Source organism: Narcine bancroftii, chromosome 2 (assembly GCF_036971445.1).
Source record: "Narcine bancroftii isolate sNarBan1 chromosome 2, sNarBan1.hap1, whole genome shotgun sequence".
Taxonomy (NCBI): domain Eukaryota; kingdom Metazoa; phylum Chordata; class Chondrichthyes; order Torpediniformes; family Narcinidae; genus Narcine; species Narcine bancroftii.
The window spans coordinates 211,552,673-211,579,143 of NC_091470.1; the positions used below are offsets into that span (position 1 = coordinate 211,552,673).

At 41.4% G+C, this 26,471-nt stretch overlaps 1 protein-coding gene across 1 annotated transcript in view; it reads left to right on the forward strand.

The window, feature by feature from the left end:
- Nucleotides 1-796: 796 nt before the first annotated feature.
- The window catches only part of rims2a (regulating synaptic membrane exocytosis 2a), an 865,989-nt gene continuing 840,314 nt past the window's right edge, over nucleotides 797-26,471 (forward strand). The window contains exons 1-2 of the mRNA XM_069920255.1: nucleotides 797-948; nucleotides 25,360-25,570. Of these exons, the coding sequence (XP_069776356.1) occupies nucleotides 845-948; nucleotides 25,360-25,570 (315 nt within the window). The 5' untranslated portion in view covers nucleotides 797-844. The remainder of the gene's footprint in view (nucleotides 949-25,359; nucleotides 25,571-26,471) is intronic.

A 26,471-nucleotide genomic window follows, 5' to 3' on the forward strand; every position in this document is an offset into this window, starting at 1 on the left:
ACACATTGACAGCTCAATCTTAACTGCCATGTAGAATACATGAATACTCAAGTAGAATTATTTTGAAAAAATATACATTTTCAAAGGAAAGTTTGGGCTTTACAGATTGTTCAGGCAGGATATCCCAAATACAAACCAGGGAACTAAAATATCATAAGAAGGACTCCTTGGATAGCTACATTTGTGCCTTAATACTTTTTGATGTGCACTATTTAATGTTCTTAATTTCTGCAGACATTACCGTCAAGAATGTAGCGGCAATTAAGTGCACGTAGAATTTGGAATATTGCTGGGGAAACTCAGCAGGTGTCCTTGATATAGCAAGGATAAAGGTGCATAACCAATGTTTCAGGGTTGAACCCTTCATCAAGGTATAGACACATGTCACAGTGTCTGGAGACTTTTACAATTTTCCATTCCTCGATGAAGGGCTCAAGCCCGAAACATCGGATGTGTATTTTTACCTTTGGTACATAAGGAACTCTGAGTTTCTCCATCTTTGTGTTTTTACTTCAATCACAGTGTCTGCAGACTTTTGGAATATTGCTTGTTGGTTTCAGGTCAGATTCATGACATTTTGGATACATGATCTGATAAAGTCAGCTGATGTGATAAACATGAGACCCAAGTGCTGATGAGTTGATTTTTTCTGGCAGCTATGATTAGAGGTGCTGGGTTACAGCCAGTTATTGATGTTTGCCATTGTGTTGATGACTTCATCTGCATGTAAGCTTAGCAAGCAGTATTGGCACTGTGGTATCAGGTCGTCCAATATACAAAAGACCACAAGATGTTGTGTTGTAATTCCAAAGCTTGAGTGAAAGAGTTGGGAAATAACTTAGAAATGGCAGAACACACAAAGGAGATCAGACAGATCTATACGTGTAGTAGACCCAGCAATCAGCAATTGTACGCCACATTCCAGTTTTCGTTATGCACTTGTAACTGGTAAGTGATTTCATTCTCGGATTGAGAAGGACATTTTTTCATAAATGAAGACCTGAATGTGTGTGCACTGAAATTTGTTATACATGTTCAACTCCAGCTGGTCACTGACGTTCCTCTTGTATAACTAGAGAGGGTTCACAGAAACATGATGTGTTTTATTGGTTTGCTGTTTTTGAGTTGTGTTTGTCAAATGATGGAGAAACCATCATCTTTTGCATATTGACTTTAATATGGTGTAATGAGGCAGTTGTCAGAAGTGGTCCTGTTTGAGACCACAATACTAAATTTTACACTTTATAGTTTATTGTGTTGCTTCTCTGGCAAGCAGCCAAGTTGTTTCTAACCTAGAGAAGTGCAAGAACTGGAAATGGGAAGTGAACAAAGAGCATTGGGAGGGACTCCGCAGGTCAGCAAGCGTCCATGGTGATGAAATGGGCAGTCAACGTTTAGGGTTGGAACCCCTTATCGAGACTAAAGTGGGAAGGAGAGGTACCAAGCATAAAAGAAGGGGTGGGGTGTTGCTGGGGAGGGGCCAAGAGGTGAAAGGAGTCTGGATAAATGGGAGAGGGGAGGAGAACACAAGGCGGAGGGGGTGGGGGTGTTGAGAGAAAAATGAGAAAGGTAGCAGGTAAAGGGCAGATGGAAACTGGAACTGGGAGATTGGGCTTGATGCCTTTTGAGAATGATGCAAAAATCCTCAATACTCCTGTAGACAGACATTTTATCATGTAATTTTACAATTTTCAAAGCTTCATGTAAAACATTTTGTATAAAGTAGGGACATAAAATTTCACACCCAATGATCTGTGGGAAATGAATGTAAATATTTTTTGTTATATTCCCTCTACTCCAGCTCCCTTCCAACAGTTAAATAAGACCTCAGTTCTCTCTCATGAGACAATTACTGGACAACCTTATTTAACGGGTAGGAGGTGGAGCTTGGAGTTCCTCAACTTGTGCAGGTCATTATAATGCTTAAGTCACACATAACGTATAGAAAAATGATAATTATAATCCTTTGGAAGTTGGTTGGTGATTTAATGTAAACATTGCCAATAACATAGAATTATCACAACCAAACTGGTTACAGGGACATCAACAGAGATGCTAAAAAATGAACTCAAATCTTTGGTTTAAAGAACATCTTGTATGAGGAGAGGTGGAGAAGTGAAGAAATGTAAGGAAGGGGATTCCTGAGCTGAGACCCTCATGGTTAAGACAAGGCTGACAATAACCAAGGGCAAAATCTGCGAATGGGCAAGTGGCCAAAACTGGATTGTGGATATCTCATTGGATTGTAGGATTGAGTGAGACAGGCAAAAGCAGGGCGTCGGAGAAAACCGGAAATAAGATTGTAAATGTGATATTGAGGGTGCCAATATCAGGTACTGAGTACATTGAGTGTGGTTTGGTCGATGTTAGGGTTGGGTTGAGTTCCTGTTTAAGGAGTGTTTAATCATGGAGGTCTTGTGTATGTAAAACAAAGGCATGAGGAGGAATGAGTGTTGATAGTAAACTAAGTCTGCCAGTATGGCTTAGCCAGGGGTCAGGGTTTTCTTCCAAGCTGTGTTGTGCACAGGATTTGTCCTGGTTCATTCACATGATGAAATTGCATAGTGCAAGGCCATGCCAACAGATGCATGCCTCTCACCATTCTATATGGGGGTGGGCATTGGGCAGTCCAAGCTATAAAAGATAAATACCCACTTAACACCGGAGCACTGGGAAGGAATTATTGCAGCCACAAGGAGAATGCACACTCACCACTGAGAGTACCAGAGGTCAAGATTGATCCAGGTCAATGGAGCTGTGGGGTTCAATTTAGAACTTGGCCCATGAGCAAATCTACAAGAGGGTAGATTTCATCAGTTATTGGCGAGGCCTCACTTGGAGTATTGTGAGCATCTTGGCCTTCTCGATTAAGAAGGTCTTGATGTTGGAGAGGGTACAAAGGAGGTTCACTTGGATGATTCTGGGAATGAAAGAATTATCATGTCCTGTGGTCATCGGAATTTAGGAGAATGAGGGAGGATCTCATTGAAACATTTTGAACATTGAAAAGTGCGGACAGAGTAGATGTAGAAAGGTTTAAAAACCCAAGATGCTGGAGAAGCCTTTTATATAGCAAAGGTAAAAATACAGAACTGACCACGGTGTCTACAGAATTTACGCGATGTAGAAAGGTTTTTTCCCACGATGGGAGAGTCGAGGACAAGAGGGCACAATTTCAGGATTAAAGGGCGTTCGCTTAGAACAGAGATGCCGAGGAATTTCTTCAGCCGGAGGGTGGTAAATCTGTGGAATTTGTTGCTATGGGTCATTGGGTGCATCTGACAGAGAACTGACTAACCAGGGTGTCAAAGGGAGAAGGCCAGCAGTGAGGCTGAGTGGGAGAATGGATCAGCTCATAATTGAATGGTGGGGCAGACTCGATGGGCTGAATAGCCTATTTCTGCTCCTATGTCCTGTAGTTTTATGGAGAGATGATGTGAGTAGTGGTTGGATGCACTGTACATGTATTTTTAGTTGAGTGATTACAGAAGTTCAGAAAGGACAGGAACATCCCAGAAGGATCAAAGAGAAAAGTGGATTAACATTGACTGGATGTGAGAAAGCACCCCATGGATTAGCAGCAACCTGTGTTTATTGTTTATATACACACACACGTATAATGTAAAAATGCACTAAAATCCTTGTTTACTGCAGCCAAACAGGTATTTAAGATAGACCAAATAAACAATGGAACACATTAAATGACCACAATGTGCCAAGATGGGAAAAGAGACAATAAATATAAAAGGATAGATAGATAAATATTCACAGTTCCATTTCATGCAATTGATGAAGAAGGCAAGTTTCAATATTACAGGCAGATCTTTTAATGGTCCTGAGGTAGTTTATGATTAGGGTGGTCTACATGATCTAAGGGTGAGACCGAAAGTAGTCATGTAACAAGTGAGCAAATTGAAGCAAATACACCTGTAATAGTGAGCAAGTCCAGAGAGGGGCAGGACAGGGAGGGAGGGAGGTCTGATGGACTAAACTGCGGTTACTTTAATGCAAGAAGCCTGATAGTTTCAGAGTATAAATGGGATAGCTCAGGATTCCGCTGTCATTTGCAAAAATAACCCCACAAAATATGTTTACATTTGTTACCCGTAAAGACACACAAAAAGGCACCAGTGTCACCATCAAGAAGAGAAAGCAAATGAGGGTGAATGTCCCCAGGGCCTGACAAGATATTGCCTCGGACCTTGAGGGAGGCTAGTGTAGAAATTTCATGGGCTCTCGCGGAAACATTGAAAATGTCCTTAGCCGCAGGTGCGATGCCAGAGGATTGAGGGTAGCTCATGTTGTTCTGTTGTTTAAAACAGACTCCAACAGTAATCCTGTAAATTATAGGCCAGTGAGCCTGATGACAGTAGTAGGTAAACTATTGCAAGGTGTTCTGAGATTGGATATTTAATTATTTAGATAGCCAATGACTGATTAGGGGTAGTCAATATGGCTTTGTGGGTGGTAGATCAGGTTTAACCAACCTTAAGAGTTTTTTGAGGAAATTACCAGGAAAGCTGACAAAGGAAAGACTGTGGATGTTGTCTACATGGACATTAATAAGGCCTTTGACAAAATAACACATCAGAATCAGATTCAGGATTTACTGTCATGAACAAGTCATGAAATTTGATGTTTTGCAGCATCGTCATAGTTCAAACATTCATATTATAACCATCTTATTACCTTACTATAAAAATAAAATACTAACAATAATACTTCACAAAAAGTAAGGCCGTGTCTTTGGTTCATTGATTATTCAGGAATTTGATGGCAACGGGGAAGAAGCTGTCCTTGTGCTGCTGAGGGCTCATCTTTAGGCTCCTGTACCACCATGACCCTCTGATGGTAACAGAGTGAAGAGGGCATGGTCTGGGTGGTGGGGGTCTTTGAGGATAGAGGCTGCTTTTTTTAAGACACTGCCTCATGTGGATCTCTCCAGTGGAATGAAGTCTGGTGCCTGTGATGAAGGCCGAGTTAACTCTGAAGTTTATTCTTGTCCTGAGAGTTGGAGCCTCCATACCAGGTAGTGATGCAACCAGCCACAATGCTCTCCATGGGTCACCTGTAGAAGTGTCTTCAATGACAAACCAAATCTCCTCAGACACCTCACAAAGTATAGCCGCTGGTTAGCCTTCTTTGTGATTGCATCAACATGGAGGCTCCAGAACAGATCCTTGGAGATGTTGACACTCAGGAATTTGAAGTTCTTGATCCTCTCCGTGACTGAGCCCTCGATGAGGACTGGGTCATGTTTCCTGACTTTCTCCTTAAGTCCAAAATCATCTCCTTGGTTTTCCGGACATTGAGCACAAGATTGTTGTTGTCACACCATTCAACGAGCTGATTTATCTCCCTCCTGTATGCTTCCTCATTGCCATTTGTGATTCTGCCGACAACTGTGGTGTCATTTTCAAACTTGTAGATAGCGTTTGGATTGTGCCTGGCCATGCAGACGAGGGTGAATAACGAGTAGAGCAGTGGGTTAAACACACATCCATGTTGATGATCAGTGAGGAGGAGACGTTGTTTCCAATTCATACTGTCTGGTCTTCTGATGAGAAAGTCAAGGATCCTGTTACAGAGGGGGGTGCCGAGACCCAGGGTTTGCAGCTTGTTGACCATCACTTAGGGAATGATGATATTGAAGGCCGAGCTGCAGTCAATGAAGTGCAGCGTATCTTTGAGTTGCTGTTTTCGATGTAATCTGGAGCTGAGTGGAGAGCCAGCGATACTGCATTTGCTGTGGAGCGATTGTGACGATAGGTGAATTGCAGTGGGTCCAGATTTTTGCTTAGGTACATGTGAATTCTGGCCATGACCAGCCTCTCAAAGCATTTCATCACAGTAGAAGTTAGTGTTACTGATTAGATGGTAGATTAGTCAGGAAAGTTCAGATACTAGGTATTCATGGTGAAGTAATGAATTGCATTCAACAATGGTTGGACAGGAGAAGCTGGAGAGTAGTGGTGGATGACTGTTTCTCAGATTGGAGGCCTGTGACTTGTGGTGTGCCTCGGGGATCTGTGCTGGGACCATTGTTATTTCTCATCTATATCAATGATTTGGGTGATAATGTGGTAAATTGGATCAGCAACTTTGCAGATAACACCAAGATTGGAGCTGTTGTGGACAATGAAGAAGGCTTTCAAATTTTGCAGAGGGAACTGGACCAGCTGAAAAATGGCAGATGGAATTTAATGCAGACAAGTGTTAGGTGTTGCATTTTGCAAGGACAAGCTAAGAAAGGACGTACACGGTGAATGGTCGGGCACTGAGGAGTGCGGTAGAACAGAGGGATCTGGGAATACAGATTCATAATTCCCTGAAAGTGGCATCGCAGGTGGACAGGATTGTAAAGAGAGCTTTTGGCACCTTGGCCTTCATAAATCAGAGTATTTAGTACAGGAGTTGGGATATTATGGTAAAATTGTATAACACATTGGTGAGGCCAAATTTGAAGTATTTGTAGTTTTGGTCACCTAACTACAGGAAAGGTTTCAATAAGAGAAGATTTACTAGAATGTTTCCCAGACTTAGAGGGACAGGATAAACAGGTTAGGACTTTATTCCCTGGAATGTGGAAGAATGAGGGGAGATTTGATAGAGGTATTTACAATTGAGGGGGATAAACAGAGAAAATGTAGATAGGCTTTTCCCACTGAGGGTAGGTGAAATACAAATGAGAGGACATGGGTTAAAGGTGAAAAGAGAAAAGTTTAGGGGAAACTTCTTCACACACAGAACAGTGGGAGTGTGAAGTGAGCTGAAGTGGTGAATGCCAGGTTAATTTTAATATTTTAGAAGAATTTGGACAGGTATATGAATGGGAGAGGTATGGAGCGATATGAACTGAGTGCAGGTCAGTGGGACTAGGAAAAAAAATTGGTTCAGCATAGACAAGAGGGGCCAAGGGAGCCTGTTTCTGTGCTGTAGTGTTCTATGGTTTTATGGAGACAATGTTCGTCGATCTTGTCACCTCCTCTGATGTCGCTGCCTCCTGCGCCCCCATTCGCTCCGTAGCCACATGGTCCAGCAGTGAACCCATGCTCCAGGCATCCACTTTCCCTCTTGGCCCCTGGTTCCCCACCCCGAACAAGATATGATTAGGATTGTGGTATACCAGCGCAATGATATGAAATTTAACATATAATAGTTTATGGCATGGAAACAGGCTATCTAGGCCCTTCAACTCCACACTGGTTCACTCAAACAACTCCTCTAGCTCCCCCTGCCTATTCTCCACCCATAACCCTCTAACCCCCTCTTATCCATGAATATATTCAGCCTCCTCTTAAATGAAAGAATTGTCTCTGCCTCAACTATTTCCTCTGGAAGATTATTCCATTCAGCCACCACTCTCTGAGTGAAGAAGCAACCTCTAATGTTTCCCCTAAAATTTTGTCCCCTTACCCTCAACTTGTGTCCTCTTCTTTCAACCTCCCCCGCTCTCAGGGTGAAGAGTCTACTTGCATCTAGTCTATCTATTCCCTTCATAATTTTAAACACCTCTATCAAATCCCCTCTTAACTGTCTACGTTCCAATGAATAAAGTCCTCACCTCTTCAATCTTTCTCTGTACTCTAGGTATTTTAAGCCAGGCAACATCCTGGTAAATCTTCTCTGCACCCTCTCCACCTTATCTATATCCTTCCTATAATTTAGAGACCAGAACTGAACACAATACTCCAAACCTGGCCTCACCAACACCTTAAACAGTCGCAGCATCACTTCCCAGCTCCTATACTCTATGCTATGATTTATGAAGGCTAACATATCAAATGCCTTCTTAACCACTCTGTCAACATGGGAATCCACCTTCAAGGAATGTTGCACCATAACTCCAAGATCTCTTTGTTCTTGTGGATTTCCCAATGTCCGTCCTATTCTGATTATTTTTTCCAAAATGAAGCACCTCACACTTCTCTTCATTAAATTCCTTCTGCCATCTTTCAGCCCAATTTTCCAAACAAACCAAATCCCTCTGTAATCCCTGAAAACCTTCCTCGCTATCCACCACTCCCCCAATTTTCATATTGTCTGCGTATTTACTTACCCAGTTAACCACCTATCATCCAAATCATTAGTATAAATTATGAACAACAGGGGACCTAGCACCAATCCTTGAGGCACGCCCCTCATCACAGGGTTCTATCCTGACAGACAGTTGTCCACCTCTGCTGTCTCTCCTCCATCCACCTCTGAACCCATCTTACTATTTCCCTATTAATCCCTAGTGACTGGACTGAACCTTCCTTACTAACCTTTCATGTGGAACCTTATCAAAAGCTCTGCTAAAATCCAGATATAATTCATCGACTGCCCTACCTTCATCCACCTTTCTTGTTACTTCTTCGAAAAACTCAACAAGGTTCGTCAAACATGACTCCTCCTGATCAATTCCTGCCTATCCAGTTATTTATACACACCATCTCTAAGAATACCCTCCATAACTTTTCCTACCACTGAAATCAAGCCTACAGGCCTATAATTACTTGGCCGACACCTTGTGTCTTTTTTAAACAATGGAACTACATTAGCAACCCTCCAATCCCCTGGCACCACACCCTCCTCCAGTGATCGTTGAAAAATCACTGACAGTGCCTCCACTATTTGCTCCCTGACCTCCCTTAACATCCTGGGGCAAATCCCATCAGGACCATGAGACTTATCCACTTTTACTGACCCTAGAAGATCCAAAACCCTCTCTTTATTAAGCCCTATCTTTTCCATAACTAAGCCATTTGCTTCACTTATCTCACATAGTTCAATGTCCTTTTCCTTCGTGAACACAGATGAGAAAAAATTGTTTAATATCTCTCCCATCTGATACGGTTCCTTCCACAGTTCACCACTCGCATTTTCTAGGGGTCCTATTCTATCCTTAACCCTCCTTTTGCTATTCACATATCTGTAAAAACCCTTTGGATTCACTTTTACCTTATCGACTATTGACACCTCATACCTTCTTTTTGCCTTTCTAATTTCCTTCTTTTTTCTGCAATCTATGTAATAATCATCCATCTTATCCATTTTTTGCTTCTTAAATGTAGTATATGACCCTCTCTTAATTTTTCCAGAAATCGACAGTTTCCTTGAACTTTTGGCCTTGCCTTTTGATCTGACTGGCACGTAAAGATCCTGTACTTTCAATATCTCTTCTTTAAATATCCTCCAAATCTCTACAATGGTCCAAGGTTTTGTTTTTTTTTTGTCATGAGAAAGGTGGAGGTAGAGGAGGGGTTGTTTTAGTGTTAAGTCGGAAAGAATACGCCTGCAATATTTGGAGCAGGTATTCCTGGGGGAATCGTGCAGCAAGGCCATAGGGGTGGAAGTTAGAAAAGAGGGTGATCAGTTTGATGGGACTGTAGTACAAGTCACCTGATAGTTATCAGGAATTAAAGGAGCAAATCACAATAACAGACAGTTGGAGTAAAAGGTTATCTGAAGCCACATACAGCTGGCAATGTACCAAGGACTGGACTTGACTATCTCATTGGGGAATCTCATTCGGCTGATGAGCTGGGAGGGGAGCACTGTTGAACTGGTGACCGTAATTCTACCAAGTTCTGGCAAAAGAAATAAGACTGGTCTCACTTGTTAAAGCCCTACATTGAGGTGAGGCTGATGCTAATGGGCATCAGATTGAGTGAAGATATTTAAAAGTGAGGTCAGAACCCCATGAATCTACTGATCTCCCTGGATGACAGGTACAGACATTTCAAGCCTGCCAGGTTCACAGAATATGAACTTCTGCTCTTTTAAAAATTAATTTCTGGGGTTTGTTTGATGGTGGTTAACTGCTGGAATGAAGAAGAATAGTGAGTTCTTTATCGATGCTGCACTTGTTGAGGATGTCCCTCATCCACAACTAATGGTCACTTATTTCAAAATATTTTTTATATTTATTTAAAATTATGTGATGGATGTCCTGAACATTGTGTGTGCATGTGCACTGTGGTTTATCAGGTTGTATGCACGCAGTCAAATGCTGATGAACATGAACAGATCGATGTGCAGGAATGTTCAGAGGAACATCTCTCTGGTGTCCTTGTTCTGTTTTCTTTTCACTTTAATGGCAGCCTCCATGGGGCCAAGAGTTTTAAGTTTCCACATGATATCTTGTGCTTGCCTGCTGATCTATTGGAAGAGCAGTAAGTTGCAAACATGTCCATTTCTGTGGGGGTGGCTGGGAAGCAACTGAAAAAGGGCTCAGGCCCAAAATGTCGGCAATATATCTTTGTCACCAATGGATGCTGAAAAGACCAGCTGAGTTCCTCAATATTTCAATATGTTTTTACTCGAAGCAATGAAAAACCTTTTTATATTTTCTGGAAACGTTTGTATAGATCATACTATACAGTACTAAACCCTCCCTACCCCGTACCTCTCCATTTTTCTTTCATCCACGTGTCTGTCTAAGAGTCTTTTAAATGCCCCCAATGTTCAGCTTCCACCACCATCCCTGCCAAGTCATCCCAGGCCCCAAAAAAACTTTCCCCTGATGTCTCCCCTAAACTTCCCTCCCTTCACTTTGTATAAATGTCCTCTGGTGTTTGCTATTCCTGTCCTGGGAAACAGATGCTGACTGTCTACCCTATGTATGCCTCTCATAATCATGTAGACCTCTATCACGTCTCTTCTCATCCTTCTACGCTCCAAAGAGAAAATCCCCAGCTCTGCTAACCTTGCCTCATAAGACTTATTCTCCACTCCTGGCAACATCCTGGTAAATCTCCTCTGCACCATCTCCATGGCTTCCACATCCTTCCTATAATGAGATGACCAGAACTGAACACAATATTCTAAGTGTGGATTTACCAGAGATTTGTAGAGGTGCAACATGACCTCATTTCTCTTGAACTCACTCTCTTCTTATAATAATGATCATCAATTTTATTTATTTATTTATTTTACATTTTGAGTTACAGCATGGTGATAGATCATTCCTGCCCACACACTGGCACTGCCCAAATACACCCATATGATCAATTAACGTATAGCCCCCATACGTCTTTGGAACGTGGGAGGAAATCAGAGCACCCAGAGGAAGCCCACACAGACATGGAGAGAACATGCAAACTCCTTACAGACAGCACGGGATTCAATCCCGGGGTTGCTGCTGCTGAAATAGCATTGCAATGGGTCAGCTGACATTCTTCATGGAAACAAGTGGAGCATCACTGAGCACTGATGGTCCAGTGTGAGATAGGAGTGACTGTTTTCCACTTCCACTTCCACTTCCGGACATCTGAAATATCCACTTTCTTCAAGAAACATGGCTTCACCCTAACCCTACTTTCCTTGAAGAAGTTCTTCCCAACATCTCCATTTCATGCCCTTCCTCTCTCACGCTGCCTCCTCCAAGACAGAATAAAGATGGGGTTCTCTTGGGCCTTATTTTTACCCCCCAACCTTCACATCCACCATATCATTCTTTGACACTTCCACCAACTTAACATTCTTTGACACTTCCACCAACTTAAATGTGATCCCATCAGCTACATCTTCTCTACCCACCCCTCTCTGTCTTTCACAGGGATCATCACCTCCATCTGTACCTCCCTTCCCACCCATCCTTCCAACTCTATGGCCACTGAGCACTGCAAGCGCAGGATGTTCAGAGATTGTCCCCACATCTCCCACCCCCTCACCTCCATCCAGGGCCACAGCCTAACCTTCTAGTGAGGCAGAGTTTCATGGGCCCCTTATCCAACCCAATCATCTGGATTTGGTGTGGCCATCTTGACATGGGTGAAACCAAGCACAGGTTGCTTCACTGTTAGTAGATACAAGCTTGAAGTCCATGTAGCCAGCCAATTGAATTCACCTCACTATTCCTGCATGGATATGACTGCCCTCAGCCTCACCCATTGCTAGGATATGGCCAAACATGGGTGAGGCCACCCTATTCTGCCTCGAGAGCCTCATATCCAACCTCATGAATATTGAATTTTCCAAATTTAGACAACTCCCAGTGATGTGGTTCCACAGTTTCCATCTCTATTTTCACTGTTCCCCTCCCCCTTATGATCTCCTCCTCCTCCTCCTCCTCCTCCTCCTCCTCCTCCTCCTCTCCCTCTCTCACCGTCCTTTATCCAGTATCCTTTTATCAATTTCCCATTTCCCTGCCCTCCCCACCAACTTCATGGACTGCCAATGCTTCTTTCGCTGGTCTTGGAAAAGGTCTTGACCCAAAGCACTGACTTTGCATTTCTGCCCATGAATGTTGTCCAACATGCTTTGTGCAAGATTCCAGAAATGGCAGTTCCTGGACTTCTCAACCTGATGTGATCTTCTTGGTTGGGGATAGAAAAGTCACATCTCAGCAGATTTACAATGAAGGTTTGAGGGAAAGGAGAGGGGTTGATTTCAAAAACATTATGAACTTTCGGCGCCAGTCTAGCTTGCAGAGACTGATTGAAATTGAACAATCAGACACCGCAGCAGAAAACAGGCCCTCTGGATGTGACAAACTATTATTCTGCCTAGTCCCATTGACCTGCTCCCAGACCATAGCCCTCCATACCCCTCCCATCCATGTTCCTGTCCAAATACATTTTAAATGTTAAAATTGAGCTCACAATCACCACTTCAGCTGGCAACTCATTCCACACCCCTACCACTCTCTGCAGGAAGAGGTTCCCCTGAACGTTCCCTTCAAACATTACCCCTTTCACTCTTAACCAATGTCTTCTGGTTCTTGTCTCTCTTAACCTCAGTGGGAAAAGCCTGCTTTTATTTATTCTCTGGTGCTCGAAGGAATTAAGTCCTAACCAGATTAACCTTTCCCTGTAACTCAGGTCCTCAAGTCTGTTCTCCCACTCTCCACAAAGTAAAATTTGTCCTTCCAAAGTAAAACAACTTGCACCCGTCCATATTAAGTTCCATCCCCCATTTTGCAGCCCATTAGTCTCGATCCTGCTGCAAGCTTTGAAAGCTTTCTCCACTGTCCACTTCACTCCCAATCTTTGTGTCATCTGTAAAAGTACTGATCCAATTGACCACATTATCATCCAGATCATTAATATGCAGTAGATGGCGAACAACAGTGATTCCAGCACTAATCCCAGAGGCACACCACTAGTCACAGGCCTCCAGTCTGAGAAGCAATCATCCATGACCAATCTCTGGATTCTCCCGCAAAGCCAATATCGAATCCAGTTTACTATTTCATCCTAAAGACTGAGTATCTGAACCTTGACCAACCTACCACGTATGATCTGGTCATGTGCACAACATCCCCTGCTTTTCCTTCATCAACTTTCCTGGTAACCTCCTCAAAAAACTCCAAAAGATTTGTTAGACACGACTGACCAAGCACAAACCTATGTTGACTATCCCTAATCTATCCTTGTCTATCCATGTACTTGTATATCTAGTCACTTGGAATATCTTCCAAAACCTTACCCAATACTGATGTCAAGCTTAGTAGCCTATAATTTCACAGACTTTCTTAAACAATGAAACAACATTAACTACCCTCCAGTCTTCTGATACCTCACCTGTGGTTAAGGACATTTTAGAAATCTCTACCAGGGCCCCTGTAATTTCTGGATGAGCCTCCCTAAAGGCCCGAGGGAATATGCTGTTGGGCCTTGGAGGATTTATTCATCCCTATTTGACTCAAGAACTTCCTCCTCTTCATCCATGTAGATTCTGTGACCTCACTGCTTGTTTGGCTCACTTCTGTAGACTGTGTTCATCTTCTAAGTAAATACTGATGCAAAAAGTCCATTTACCATCTCCCTGATCTCTGGTTCCGTATAAAGCTGACCACACTGACCTTCAGCTGGACAAATTTTTCCCCTTATCATCCTTAATTTAGCTGTAGAAGCCTTTGAGATTTTCCCTCACATTGTCTGCCGGAGTAACTCATGCCTTCTTTTAGCCCTCCTGATTTCCTTCTTCAGTGCTTTTTTTGCATTTCTTAAACTCAGTTGTTCCTTGCTGCCTATACCTGCTCTGCATCTTTTTCTTGATCAGGGCTTCAACATCTCTCAAAACCCAAGGTTCCCCATGCCTGTAAGTTTTGCCTTTATTCTGACAAGAACATACAAAACTTCACCTTTGAAGGCTTCCCACTTACCAAGCGCACCTGATTTAATCCACACTTACCAAATCCTTTCTTATTTCATCAGAATTGGCCTTTTTCCAATTTAGAATCTCAACCCAAGACCAGACCTATCGTTATCCATAATTATCTTGAAACTAATGGCACTTTGATCACTAACTGTTCCCTTGCACTCACTTCTGTCACCTGTCCAGCCTTGTTCCCTAATAGGAGATCCAGTATTGCACTCTCTTGTTGGGATCTCTATATATTGATTAAAGAAACTTTCCTGAACAGATATGACAAACTCTAACCCATCCAGCTCTGAACAGTATGGGAGTCCCAGTCAATACATGAAAAATTACATTTCTGGCAACTGTCTATTATCTCTCCACAGATTTGCTCCTCCAATTCTTGCTGACTATTGTGTGGCCTCTCATGCAACCCTATGAGTGTGGTCATAACTTTCCGTTCCGCAGCTCCACCCATATAGCCTCAGTAGATGAGCCCTCTGGTCTGTCCTGTCTGAGCACTGCAGTGACATTTTCCCTGACTAGCAATGCCACTCATCCCCCTTTCATCCCTCCCTCTCTGCTATGCCAGTCCTGCTCCTCCTACAACCAAGTTTTACGAACGACCACAATCACATGCTGGTTCAGTCTGCAAGCTTTATCCACCTTTTCTACAATTCTCCTTGCATTGAAATTGATGCAACTCAGAACATTATTTCCAACACCCTCAACCTTTCTGTCTTGCTATGTGAAAGAAGATAATTGCCACTTCTTGCAGGTGGACCGAGCTGAGCACTTAGCAAAGTGAAGAATATCTGGTGGATGAGCCAGCGGAGATTATAGTTTGACACCAGGTTGCAATCTTGCATGGAGTTGGAACAAATATTCTTGCTTTACATATGACACGGAGGGGAGGGGAACTTGCTGCTTATACATTTGACTATGACAAGATTGAGGAGAACACGAGTTATTTGAAATGCACACAAGTGCAAAACACAGGTGTGGTGGAATTCTTACCTTCTGCAGTCGCTCAGATACATCAGATATACCAACTAAAACAGTGTAAAACTTACACAATGTGCCAAAAAACAGAAAACAAGGTAATAAATATGAATTACTAACTTGCTTGCCTTTTCTTTCCCTCCCTCTTTCCAGCTTTTCCTGTTTTCTCCTGCCCCCCTCCCTCTCCACCCACCCAGCTAGCCATCCCTCTTCTCCTGATCGCTGCTGTCCCCTCCTCCCTCCCTACCTATCACGTCCTGCCTTTGCCACTCCCCCTTCCCCCACCCTTTGGTTCGGATGCCTGCCAACATTCTTTCATACTTTGATGAATGGCTTTGCTACATAAAGGACACTGTCTGACCTGCTGTGTTTCTCCCACACTTTGCGCTTTTACTTCAACCATGGTGTCGACAGATTTTCGTGATTTACTAATAAATACAAAAGGATGACTTAAACTCACAGTTGCAATTAGTGTGACAATAAAAAAAAAGTGACATATGAGTAGTCCAGACAGATTTGTACCAGGGGATGTAGGTCGATTGGACGTAAATTGGGCAGCACAGACTGGTGGGGCAAACGGCCTGTTACTCCGCCGTATGTCTAAATTTTTAAAAAATCCTTTTGTGGGTCCCAGAGTGGCTTATGGTGCAAGGAGGCCAAAGACCCTGAAAATTGTTTTTTTTTAAAAATTTTTTATTTTTCACACTATAAACCATATTGACCAAGATACATACAGACATTTTTTCTCTTGAATATATAGTGTCATTTTCTCCCCCTTTTCCCCCCTCCCTTCCCTCCCTCCCTCACCCCCTTTCCCATTTATTTGAAATTCAATTTATAAGATACATTTAACCCATTAAACAATGTTGTCACTTAATAAAAATAAACAAGAAATTTTACTGAGTCAGTTCTTTTCGTTGTCTTCTCCTTCTGTCATTTTAGGTGGTGGAAGTCCATGGTAGGATTTCTCTATTGTATTTCATGTATGGCTCCCATATTTGTTTGAATATTGTGATGTTATTTCTTAAATTATATGTTATTTTTTCTAATGGAATACATTTATTCATTTCTATGTACCATTGTTGTATTCTCAAGTTGTCTTCTAATTTCCAGGTTGACATAATACATTTTTTTGCTACAGCTAGGGCTATCATAACAAATCTTTTTTGTGCTCCATCCAAATCGAGTCCAAATTCTTTATTTCTTATATTACTTAGGAGGAAGATATCTGGGTTTTTTGGTATATTGCTTTTTGTGATTTTGTTTAATATCTGGTTTAGATCTTCCCAAAATTTTTTCACTTTCTCACATGTCCAAATTGCATGAATTGTTATTCCCGTTTCCTTTTTACAGCGAAAACATCTGTCTGATACTGTTGGGTCCCATTTATTTAACTTTTGAGGTGTGATGTATAGCCTGTGTATCCAGTTATATTGTATCATGCGTAACCTCGTGTTTATTGTATTTCTCATAGTTCCGGAGCATAGCTTTTCCCATGTTTCATTCTTTATCTTTATGTTTAGATGTTGTTCCCATTTTTGTTTAGGTTTACCATTTGTTTCCTCATTCTCCTTTTCTTGCAGTTTGATGTACATGTTTGTTACAAATTTTTTAATTATCATTGTGTCTGTAATCACATGTTCAAAATTGCTTCCTTCTGGTAACCTCAGGCTGTTTCCCAATTTGTCCTTCAAGTAGGTTTTCAGTTGGTGGTATGCAAACATTGTATCATGAGTTGTATTATATTTATCCTTCATTTGTTCAAAGGATAATAATTTATTTCCCGAAAAACAATTTTCTATTCTTTTGATCCCTTTTCTCTCCCATTCTCTAAAGGAAAGGTTATCTATTGTGAAAGGGATTAGTTGATTTTGCGTCAATATTAGTTTTGGTAGTTGGTAATTTGTTTTATTCCTTTCTACGTAAATCTTCTTCCAAATGTTGAGCAGATGATGCAATACCGGTGAATTCCTACGTTGCACCAATTTTTTATCCCATTTATATAGTATATGTTCAGGTATCTTCTCCCCTATTTTATCTAGTTCTAATCTGGTCAATCTGGTTTTTCCCTTGTTTGAAAAAATCTGATAGGTATCTTAATTGTGTGGCTCTATAATAATTCTTAAAGTTTGGTAGTTGTAAGCCTCCTTGTTTGTACCATTCTGTTAATTTATCTAGTGCTATCCTCAGTTTCCCCCCCTTTCCATAAGAATTTCCTTATTATTTTCTTTAGCTCCTTGAAGAATTTCTCAGTTAGGTGAATTGGTAATGACTGAAATAGGTATTATATCCTTGGGAAAATGTTCATTTTAATACAGTTTATCCTTCCTATCAGTGTTAGTGGTAAGTCTTTCCAATGCTCTAAGTCGTCTTGTAATTTTTTTCATTAATGGATGATAATTTAGTTTATATAGATGGCCAAGATTTTTATTTATTTGTATACCTAGGTATCGCATTGCTTGTGTTTGCCATATTAATGGTGATTCTTTCTTAAACTTTGTGAAATCCGCATTATTCATTGGCATTGCTTCATTTTTATTTGCGTTGATCTTGTACCCCGATACTTCTCCATATTCCTTCAATTTCCTATGTAATTCTTTTATTGATATTTCTGGTTCTGTTAAGTATATTACAACGTCATCTGCAAATAGACAGATTTTATATTCCTTCTCTTTCATTTTTATCCCTCTTATTTTATTTTCTGTTCTTATCAGTTCTGCTAGTGGTTCTATAGCTAACGCAAACAGTGAGGGAGATAGTGGACATCCCTGCCATGTTGATCTACTTAAGTTAAATTGTTTTGATATATATCCATTTACTGTCACTTTCACCAATGGTCCCTTATATATTTCTCTGGTAGGCTGAATTTTTGTAGTACTTTGAATAAATAATTCCATTTTACCCTGTCAAAGGCCTTCTGTGCATCTAAAGCAACCACCACTGTTGGAGTTTTATTTCCTTCTACTGCATGAATTAAGTTAATAAATTTACAGATATTGTCTGTTGTTCATCTTTTTTTAATAAATCCAGTTTGGTCTAGATTTACTATTTTTGGTACATAGTTGGCCAATCTGTTTGCTAATAGTTTAGCTATTATCTTATAATCTGTGTTAAGTAGAGATATTGGTCTATATGACGCTGGTGCTAGTGGATCTTTCCCTGTCTTTGGTATTACTGTAATTATTGCTGTTTTGCATGAATCTGGTATGTTTTGTGTTTTATCAATCTGGTTAATTACTTCCAGGAGGGGAGGACTTAATAAGTTTTTGAATGTTTTATAGAATTCTATTGGAAATCCATCCTCTCCTGGTGTTTTATTGTTCGGTAGTTTTTTTAATATCTCCTGTAATTCTTCTATTTCAAATGATTTTATTAATTTATTTTGCTCCTCTGTTTGTAATTTTGGTAGTTCAATTTTAGTTAGAAATTCATCTATTTTGTCTTCTTTCCCTTCGTTTTCAGTTTGATATAGTTGTTCGTAGAATTCCCTGAAGTTTTCATTGATCTCCATTGGATTATATGTAATTTGTTTGTCATTTTTCCTTAATGCCAATACCATTCTTTTAGTTTGTCCTGTCTTAAGCTGCCACACTAGAATTTTGTGCGTTTTTTTCTCCTAGCTCATAATATTTCTGTTTTGTCTTCATTATGTTCTTCTCCATCTCATATGTTTGTAGTGTTTCATATTTTATTTTTTTGTCTGCCAATTCTCTTCTTTTAGTTGTATCTTCCTTTATTGCTAATTCTTTTTCTGTATTTGTTATTTTCCTTTCCAACTGTTCTGTTTCCCGATTGTAGACCTTCTTCATCTTAGTTACATAACTTATTATTTGCCCTCTGATGAACGCTTTCATTGCTTCCCATAGTATAAACTTATCTTTCACTGATTCCGTATTTATTTCGAAGTACATTTTAATTTGTCTTTCAATGAATTCTCTAAAATCCTGCCTTTTAAGTAGCATGGAGTTTAATCTCCATCTATACATTCTTGGTGGGATATCCTCTAGCTCTATTGCCAATAACAGGGGTGAGTGAGCCGATAATAGTCTAGCTTTATATTCCATTTTCCTAACTCGCCCTTGAATGTGGTCTGATAAGAGGAATAGGTCTATTCTTAAGTATGTTTTATGTCTACCCGAATAATATGAATATTCCTTTTCCTTTGGGTGATGTTTCCTCCATATATCCAAAAGTTTAATTTCTTGCATCGATTTAATTATAAATTTGGTTACTTTGTTCTTTCTGTTAGTTTTTTTTCCAGTTTTATCCATGTTTGAGTCCAAATTAAGGTTAAAATCCCCTCCTATTAGTATGTTCCCTTGCATATCTGCTATCTTCAAAAAGATATCTTGCATAAATTTTTGATCTTCTTCATTAGGTGCATATACATTGAGTAAATTCCAGAATTCTGAATATATCTGACATTTTATCATTACATATCTCCCTGCTGGATCTATTATTTCCTCTTCTATTTTGATTGGTACATTTTTATTGATTAATATAGCTACTCCTCTGGCTTTTGAATTATATGATGCTGCTGTTACATGTCCTATCCAATCTCTCTTTAATTTCTTGTGTTCCATTTCAGTTAGATGTGTTTCTTGTACGAATGCTATATCAATTTTTTCTTTTTTCAGTAAATTTAACAGTTTCTTCCTTTTGATTTGGTTATGTATTCCATTAATATTTAAAGTCATATAGTTCAACATAGTCATTATCATACTTTGTTTATCTTTCCTTTCTGTTTCCTCATCACCACCTTCCCTTCTTATCCATTTCTGCTTTCTTTTTTTGAACACATTATAAGACAACATTTCTAAAACAAAATATTTCCACTATTCTCATATCTAAAATTCCTTTAACCCCAATAGTCCCTCCCTTTCCTGAGTTGCCCTTTGTCCCTTATCAGGCAACCACATCTCCCCTCTCCATTTGGTTTTGCGAATCTGCTCGCAAGCATCAACTGATTTTGCAGTGACTGTTATTCTTCCCCACCCAGCACCCCCCGGAAAAGATTTTAATCTTCATATGTAACAAAGGTCACTCTCTTAATTCCTTCCTTACCTCCTTTCTTCCCTTTCTTTCCCTTCTTAGTTCTTATTTATACTCTATTTAAAAAAAATATATATATAGTTTGTTGTCATTTTTGTTCTTGTTACATCTCTTCATCTCTCTGTCTGTTTTGTAGTTGTTCTGCAAATTTTCTCCAGATCCGAGAATAGTTTGCTTTGCTACCCCGGGAAAACTATTTTAAGTACCGCTGGATATTTTAACATAAATTTATAACCTTTTTTCCATAGGGTCATTTTTGCTGCATTAAACTCCTTCCTCTTCTTCAGGAGTTCAAACCTTATATCTGGATAGAAAAAAAATTTTTTGACCCTTGTATTCCAGTGTTTTTTTGTCTTTTTATTTTTTTTTTCATTGCCTTCTCCAATATATTTTCTCTTGTTGTATATCTTAGGAATTTTACTAGAATGGATCTTGGTTTTTGTTGTGGTTGTGGTTTAGGGGCTAATGTTCTGTGTGCCCTTTCTATTTCCATTTCTTCCTGTAATTCTGGTCTTCCCAGGACCCTGGGGATCCATTCTTTTATAAATTCTTTCATATTTTTGCCTTCTTCATCTTCCTTAAGGCCCACTATCTTTATATTGTTTCTTCTATTATAATTTTCCATTATATCTATCTTCTGAGTTAACAGCTCCTGTGTTTCTTTAACTTTTTTTAATCAGATTCTTCTAATTTCTTTTTCAAGTCATCTACCTCCATTTCTTATGGCTGTTTCTCGTTCTTCCACCTTTTCTACTCTTTTTCCTATTTCTGTCATGATCATCTCTCTATTCACTTTTTCTTCTGTACTTTTTATTCTTCTTTTTATTTCACTGAATTCTTGTGACTGCCATTCTTTTACTGTTTCCATATATTCTTTAAAAAAATATATATCCATGTACTGTCCCTTCCCTTCATCTTCCATTTCTCTGTGTAGAGTTTGATGTTCTCCCTCCTCTTCTTCTGTCTCCACTCCAGGATCTGTGTCTTTTACCTCTGTCTCTTCTGATTTTCTTGTTGGGTATTTTTGTTCTTCTTATTTTTATTAAAAGTGTCTTGGTGTTGGTCTTCTTCCTCTGAATTGGTCATCTGTTGTTTCTTTGATTTCCTATTTTTATTCTCTTCCTTCTTGTTCTCATTATTTTCCTGTTGGGAGCCTTGCCGTCAGGTTATTCTTGTGTTCAAGCTGTGGAGATCTACTCCTCAGCTGGTTCCCCCTCCCGTTCTTGTTGATTTTGTCGTGTGCATCGCGCACTTTTGTTTGGCTCCGTGAGCCATCTTTGTAGTCCTGCGCTCAGGGATTCCACTGACCTCAGGGATCGGGGTTCTCTCTCCACGGCGGGCCTCCTCGTACCGGTAAGGCCTTCACCTTCCTCCTCCGACGTCCTTCCTTCTTTTCTTCCCGTTGTTTTTGGTTTTTCTTTCTTTGCTGCCATTTTCTCCACACTTTCACTTTCAATTTGTTATAGTTTCTGTGTTAGTGACTTTGTTTTTTCCCTACCTTTTTTAAACTTTTCTGGAGAGGGCTGGAGTTCCCCTACTGGCCACTACTCCATCACGTGACTCCTACCCTGATAATTGTTGAGGGGAAAAATTTGTGTTTGGACCAAGAGGTGGTGAACTTTCTGCCTGAAGGGAGCAGCAAGAGGTTGTAACCAGGCTGATGATGGGGGGTCCTTTGTGACCTTGATGAAGGGCTCAAGCCTGAAATGTTGGTTCTGTATCTTTACCTTTGGTACACAAAGGCACTGTTTGACCTGCTGAGTTTCTCCAATATTTATGTGTTTTTTTCACGTCACCACGGTGTCAACAGAACCCTGTGTTTTACCCCGGGGTCCTTTGTGATGTTGGCTTGGTGCCTTACTTGAGGCACCAATAGATGTGTCTTCAGTGGATGGAGGTCAGAGACTGTGATGGATTTGGGTGTTTGCCATTTGCCAGACTTGGCATTCGCCTTCAGTCACCAGTTGTGAGCCAGGATCATGAGAGCAGCTGAAGCAGTGGGAGGTGAAATCAGGTTGGCATGATGTTGGCAGGGGAAGGGTAGGGGTTGGAACTTTTGAACAAGATAGGGTCAGCAGACTGGCCATATGTTGGATAGAAGGAGGAATCAGATTGGAAGGACCAGGAGGTTGAACGGTAACGTAATAGAAGGGCAAATTATATAGGTTTATTTTTAAAAATTAAAAAAAAAAAACACCCCATCATGGGTGTGCACCCAGGATACTCCAAAACAAATTTCTTTACGGTACTCTGGAGTATTACAAGGAATAACTTCACATGGAATCCAGTTTCACAATTCCTGTGACTTAACCTGGACATGGTTACAGATGTAGAGCACTGTTGTTCAGGTTTGTGTGGGTCCCACAGGTTAAGAACCAGAATAAAGTTGAGGTACAAAGCACACGTTTATTTCGGGGATACAAACGGGACAACAGGGTCGATATGTTAGGCAAACCTCTACACACACATACAATGAACAGGGAAAAATCACTATGATACCCCACCACCCCTTGACTTTATGGTACAAGGGACACTAATTAAATGCTCCCAACCCTTTTAACAGTGCACATCTTACCAACAGTTTCTTCAGTACCCTTCCACATTTCTAGGCCTGGAGTGAAGCAGGGTGGTCCCAAACTGGCAAAGAGGTAGAACAAAGAGCACATGACACCTTTATAGTGTTGGAGGACAAGCCCACATTATTTACTGGGGGGTCAATAGCTCAGTGGCAGGAGGGTTAATCCAATTACAACAGCCAATGGCCCAAGGCCAAGCACAGGCAGGCTGGAGAGTGCAGTCCAGGTCATTTACATGTAACCCAACAGCAAGATGTGCAGTAATGGGTGGGGTGGAATCAAACCTTGATTGGCAGCTGGTGTGTCCTCCAACTTGATAGGGGGCAGTGCTGTCACGTGACAGCCACAACCCTTCCCAATACAAACACTCTAGGCTGAAGTTTTTTTAAAAAATTGCCTAATCGTGCACCAACCAATGTTAGATGATCCAATATAAGGGCACTCCCTTTAAAAACTTTTATAATGCATTCTTACAGGCTACAGTGGTTTAGCTGAAAATTCTTGAGTGCAAAAAATCTCGGCTAAGCTGATTTTCTGGACAAAAATCTGGTGCCCTTAACTCACCCTTCCCATCTACATTACGCAAAACCTCTGTTTTGGTGTCACTTTGAAAGCCATTCGTTGAAGTAATCGGGTAGGGTAACCTTGCTTCTGTCTCCCTCTCTTCCCCATCCCTCTGCCTCCTTTCCTCCAGCTCTCCATCCCCTTCCCTCTCCCCTTCCCCATCACCTCAATCTTTTCTGTTGTGTCGTCTGACCCATGTCCACGTATGCCCTCTTGCCTGTGGGCCTATGTTCCTCCTCCCACCATGTTATTCAGGTGCCTTGACTGATTTTTGCTCATGGTTGATGAAGGGCTCAGTCCCAAAATGTTGGCTATACATATTTACCTTTGGTACCTAAAGAATGCTGCATAACCTCCTGAGTTTCTTCAGCATTTTTGTGTAAACTACTGTCTAAATAATATTGGATGATCACATGAAGCAGTCTGGGTTTTATTTCCACATAAATACTGCAGATGAGGGGATCTCGAGCAAGCAATGAGGTAATGGAGGAAGTCAGCAGATCAGTGACCATGGGTAGATATGGTCAGTCAGCATTTCATGTCAGGGCCTCTCTAAGTCCCCCAACTCACACATTGACTGACCATTTCTATCCACGTTCAATGTGAGTTTCTTGTCATGCATGCAAACAGGTATATAATATACACCCACCTTAATGGTATAAATTAAATGTGACGATAGAAAAGCTAACTAGGATAGATATGTAGCTTCCGCGCTACGCGAGCGTGGATACTCACCTCGAAGCCTTGAAGTCGAGACTGGTTTAGTCCGTCACATTTATATGGGCCGCAGCCACTGATGTCAGGGCCCGCTTCATCCGAGTGCCGGCCTGGGATTGGCTAGCGTTCCTGTCACACTTCCCCATCTTGCTGCCGTGCAAGAGGTCACCCAGGATGACGACCGGTGTCACCCCCCCGCCCCAGTCCGCGCGCTCGCCATGTTCTTTGGCCATTTTGTGGACCAGTCCACCTCTCCGTGTGTGTAATGGTATAAATTAAATGTGACGATAGAAAAGCTAACTAGGATAGATATGTAGCTTCCGCGCTACGCGAGCGTGGATACTCACCTCGAAGCCTTGAAGTCGAGACTGGTTTGGTCCGTCACATTTATATGGGCCGCAGCCACTGATGTCAGGGCCCGCTTCATCCGAGTGCCGGCCTGGGATTGGCTAGCGTTCCTGTCACACTTCCCCATCTTGCTGCCGTGCAAGAGGTCACCCAGGATGACGACCGGTGTCACCCCCCCGCCCCAGTCCGCGCGCTTGCCATGTTCTTTGGCCATTTTGTGGGCCAGTCCACCTCTCCGTGTGTGGGCCACTACAAATAGATAAATATTCACAGTTGCTGTTAGTGCAAGGAAAGAAAGTCATGTAGCTGATGTTTTGGTGGCCCCGAGATAGTTTATGGATAGAGGTTCAAGAGCCTCTTAGCTGCCAGATAAAAAATAGCTCTTGAGATGCTGGTCTTCAGCCTGAAGGTCACAGCGAGAAGAAATTGTGACCAGGGTGATGGGGGTCCTTGGTGACATTGCCTGCCTTCTTGAGGCAGTGCCGCCCATGGAAGCGATCAATGGACGTGCGGTTAGTGCCTGTGAGGGATTTGGCTAGGTTAGCCACTTTCTGCTGCCTTCTGCGGCACTTGGAATTCCAAACCAGGCCGTGAGGGCATGATGGATGTTGTGTGACCCCCCCCCCCCCGAATTCCTCCGGCACCTCGTTGTTTGCTCCAAGCCTTGCTTGGATGTCCTCTCTGCTTTCTCTGGGTCACTCAAATTGATTTGCCATCTCAGAGAAATGTTTCAGTAACTGAGGCCACAAGCACATGTGAAGAATTCAAAATAGAGCTAACACTTTGTCATTAAATTCTGCCTGACTCACAAACCTAAAGGGATCTTTGGCACTTTTTGATGGGAAGCACGCAAGCTGTTATTGCATTACATGCTGTTAGATTTTGTCTGTCAATGAATGGGACCTTATGAAATCAGCAGCTTCCAGGAAGTTGGCAGGGGAGATAAGAAGAGAGCTGTAAGTGCAGATAAATGCCATTTAATTTCCTTTCGATAAAATGTCTTCTTTTTTTCCCCCCCTTCTGCCACCTGCAGGAAATTGCACCAGCAGTTTGAGATGTACAAGGACCAGGTAAAGAAGCTGGGTGATGAAACACAGCAACAGCAGGAACAGAAGGCTGATGCACCCACCTGTGGAATCTGCCACAAAACCAAATTTGCCGACGGCTGTGGCCACATCTGTTCATATTGCCAAATCAAATTCTGTGCTCGTTGTGGAGGACGCATGTCACTGCGATCAAACAAGGTCAGTTGGAATGAGTTGATTGCGTGGTCTGTTGATTCTCATTACATTAAACCCGTCCTTCAATTAACATCCTTATTTGTTTAATATTGAACATCAGTTCCAAATTTTAAGGTGGAATAACAGCGCGTCACGGTTAGCGCACTACTACAGTGCCAGTGACCTGGATTTGAATCCAGTGGTATCGATAAGGAGTTTGTACTTTCTCTCTGCAACTGCACAGATTTCCTTCTGGGGGCTTCAGTTTCTTCCCACCATTCAGAACTTACTGGGTTAGTTGGGTATAAATTAGGTAGCACAGACTTGTGGGCCAGAATGGCTTGTTATTGTGCTGTATATCTAAATTTAAAATTTAAATGATTTATATTTATTTCCAGATTATGATTTTCCAATTTTGGACCATTTTGATCAAATTTCAAAATCCATGCATCTGAAGTACATGGTTTCTCAATGCATCCCACATCTGTCAATAGTTCAGCTGACATTGTGAGGAGTAGTTTGAAGATCGTGATAACTCAGTCATGCACGTTTAAAGGTCCTTCCGGCCCACGGGCCTGCGTAGCCAAAGCACACCCATTAATCGACAAACCCTGTGCATTTTTGGAAGGGTGGGAGGAAACCAGAGCACCGGAAGGAAATCTATGCAGTCGCAAGGAAAATGTACACGCTCCTTACAGACAGCACTGCATTCAAATCCAGGTCACTGGCACTGAAGTAGTCTTGTACTAACTATGACACCCTGGTATTCCACCTTTGCATTGTTTGGTGTGAATTTCAGGGTCAGAATCTAATTTGGGAAACAGTGAACATAAATTTGTTGGCCATATATTTCCTTAAATAATTTCCTTTTTGAATGTGGGATAATTTCACAAACAAATTCAGAGATAGAACCTGTGATGTTCCA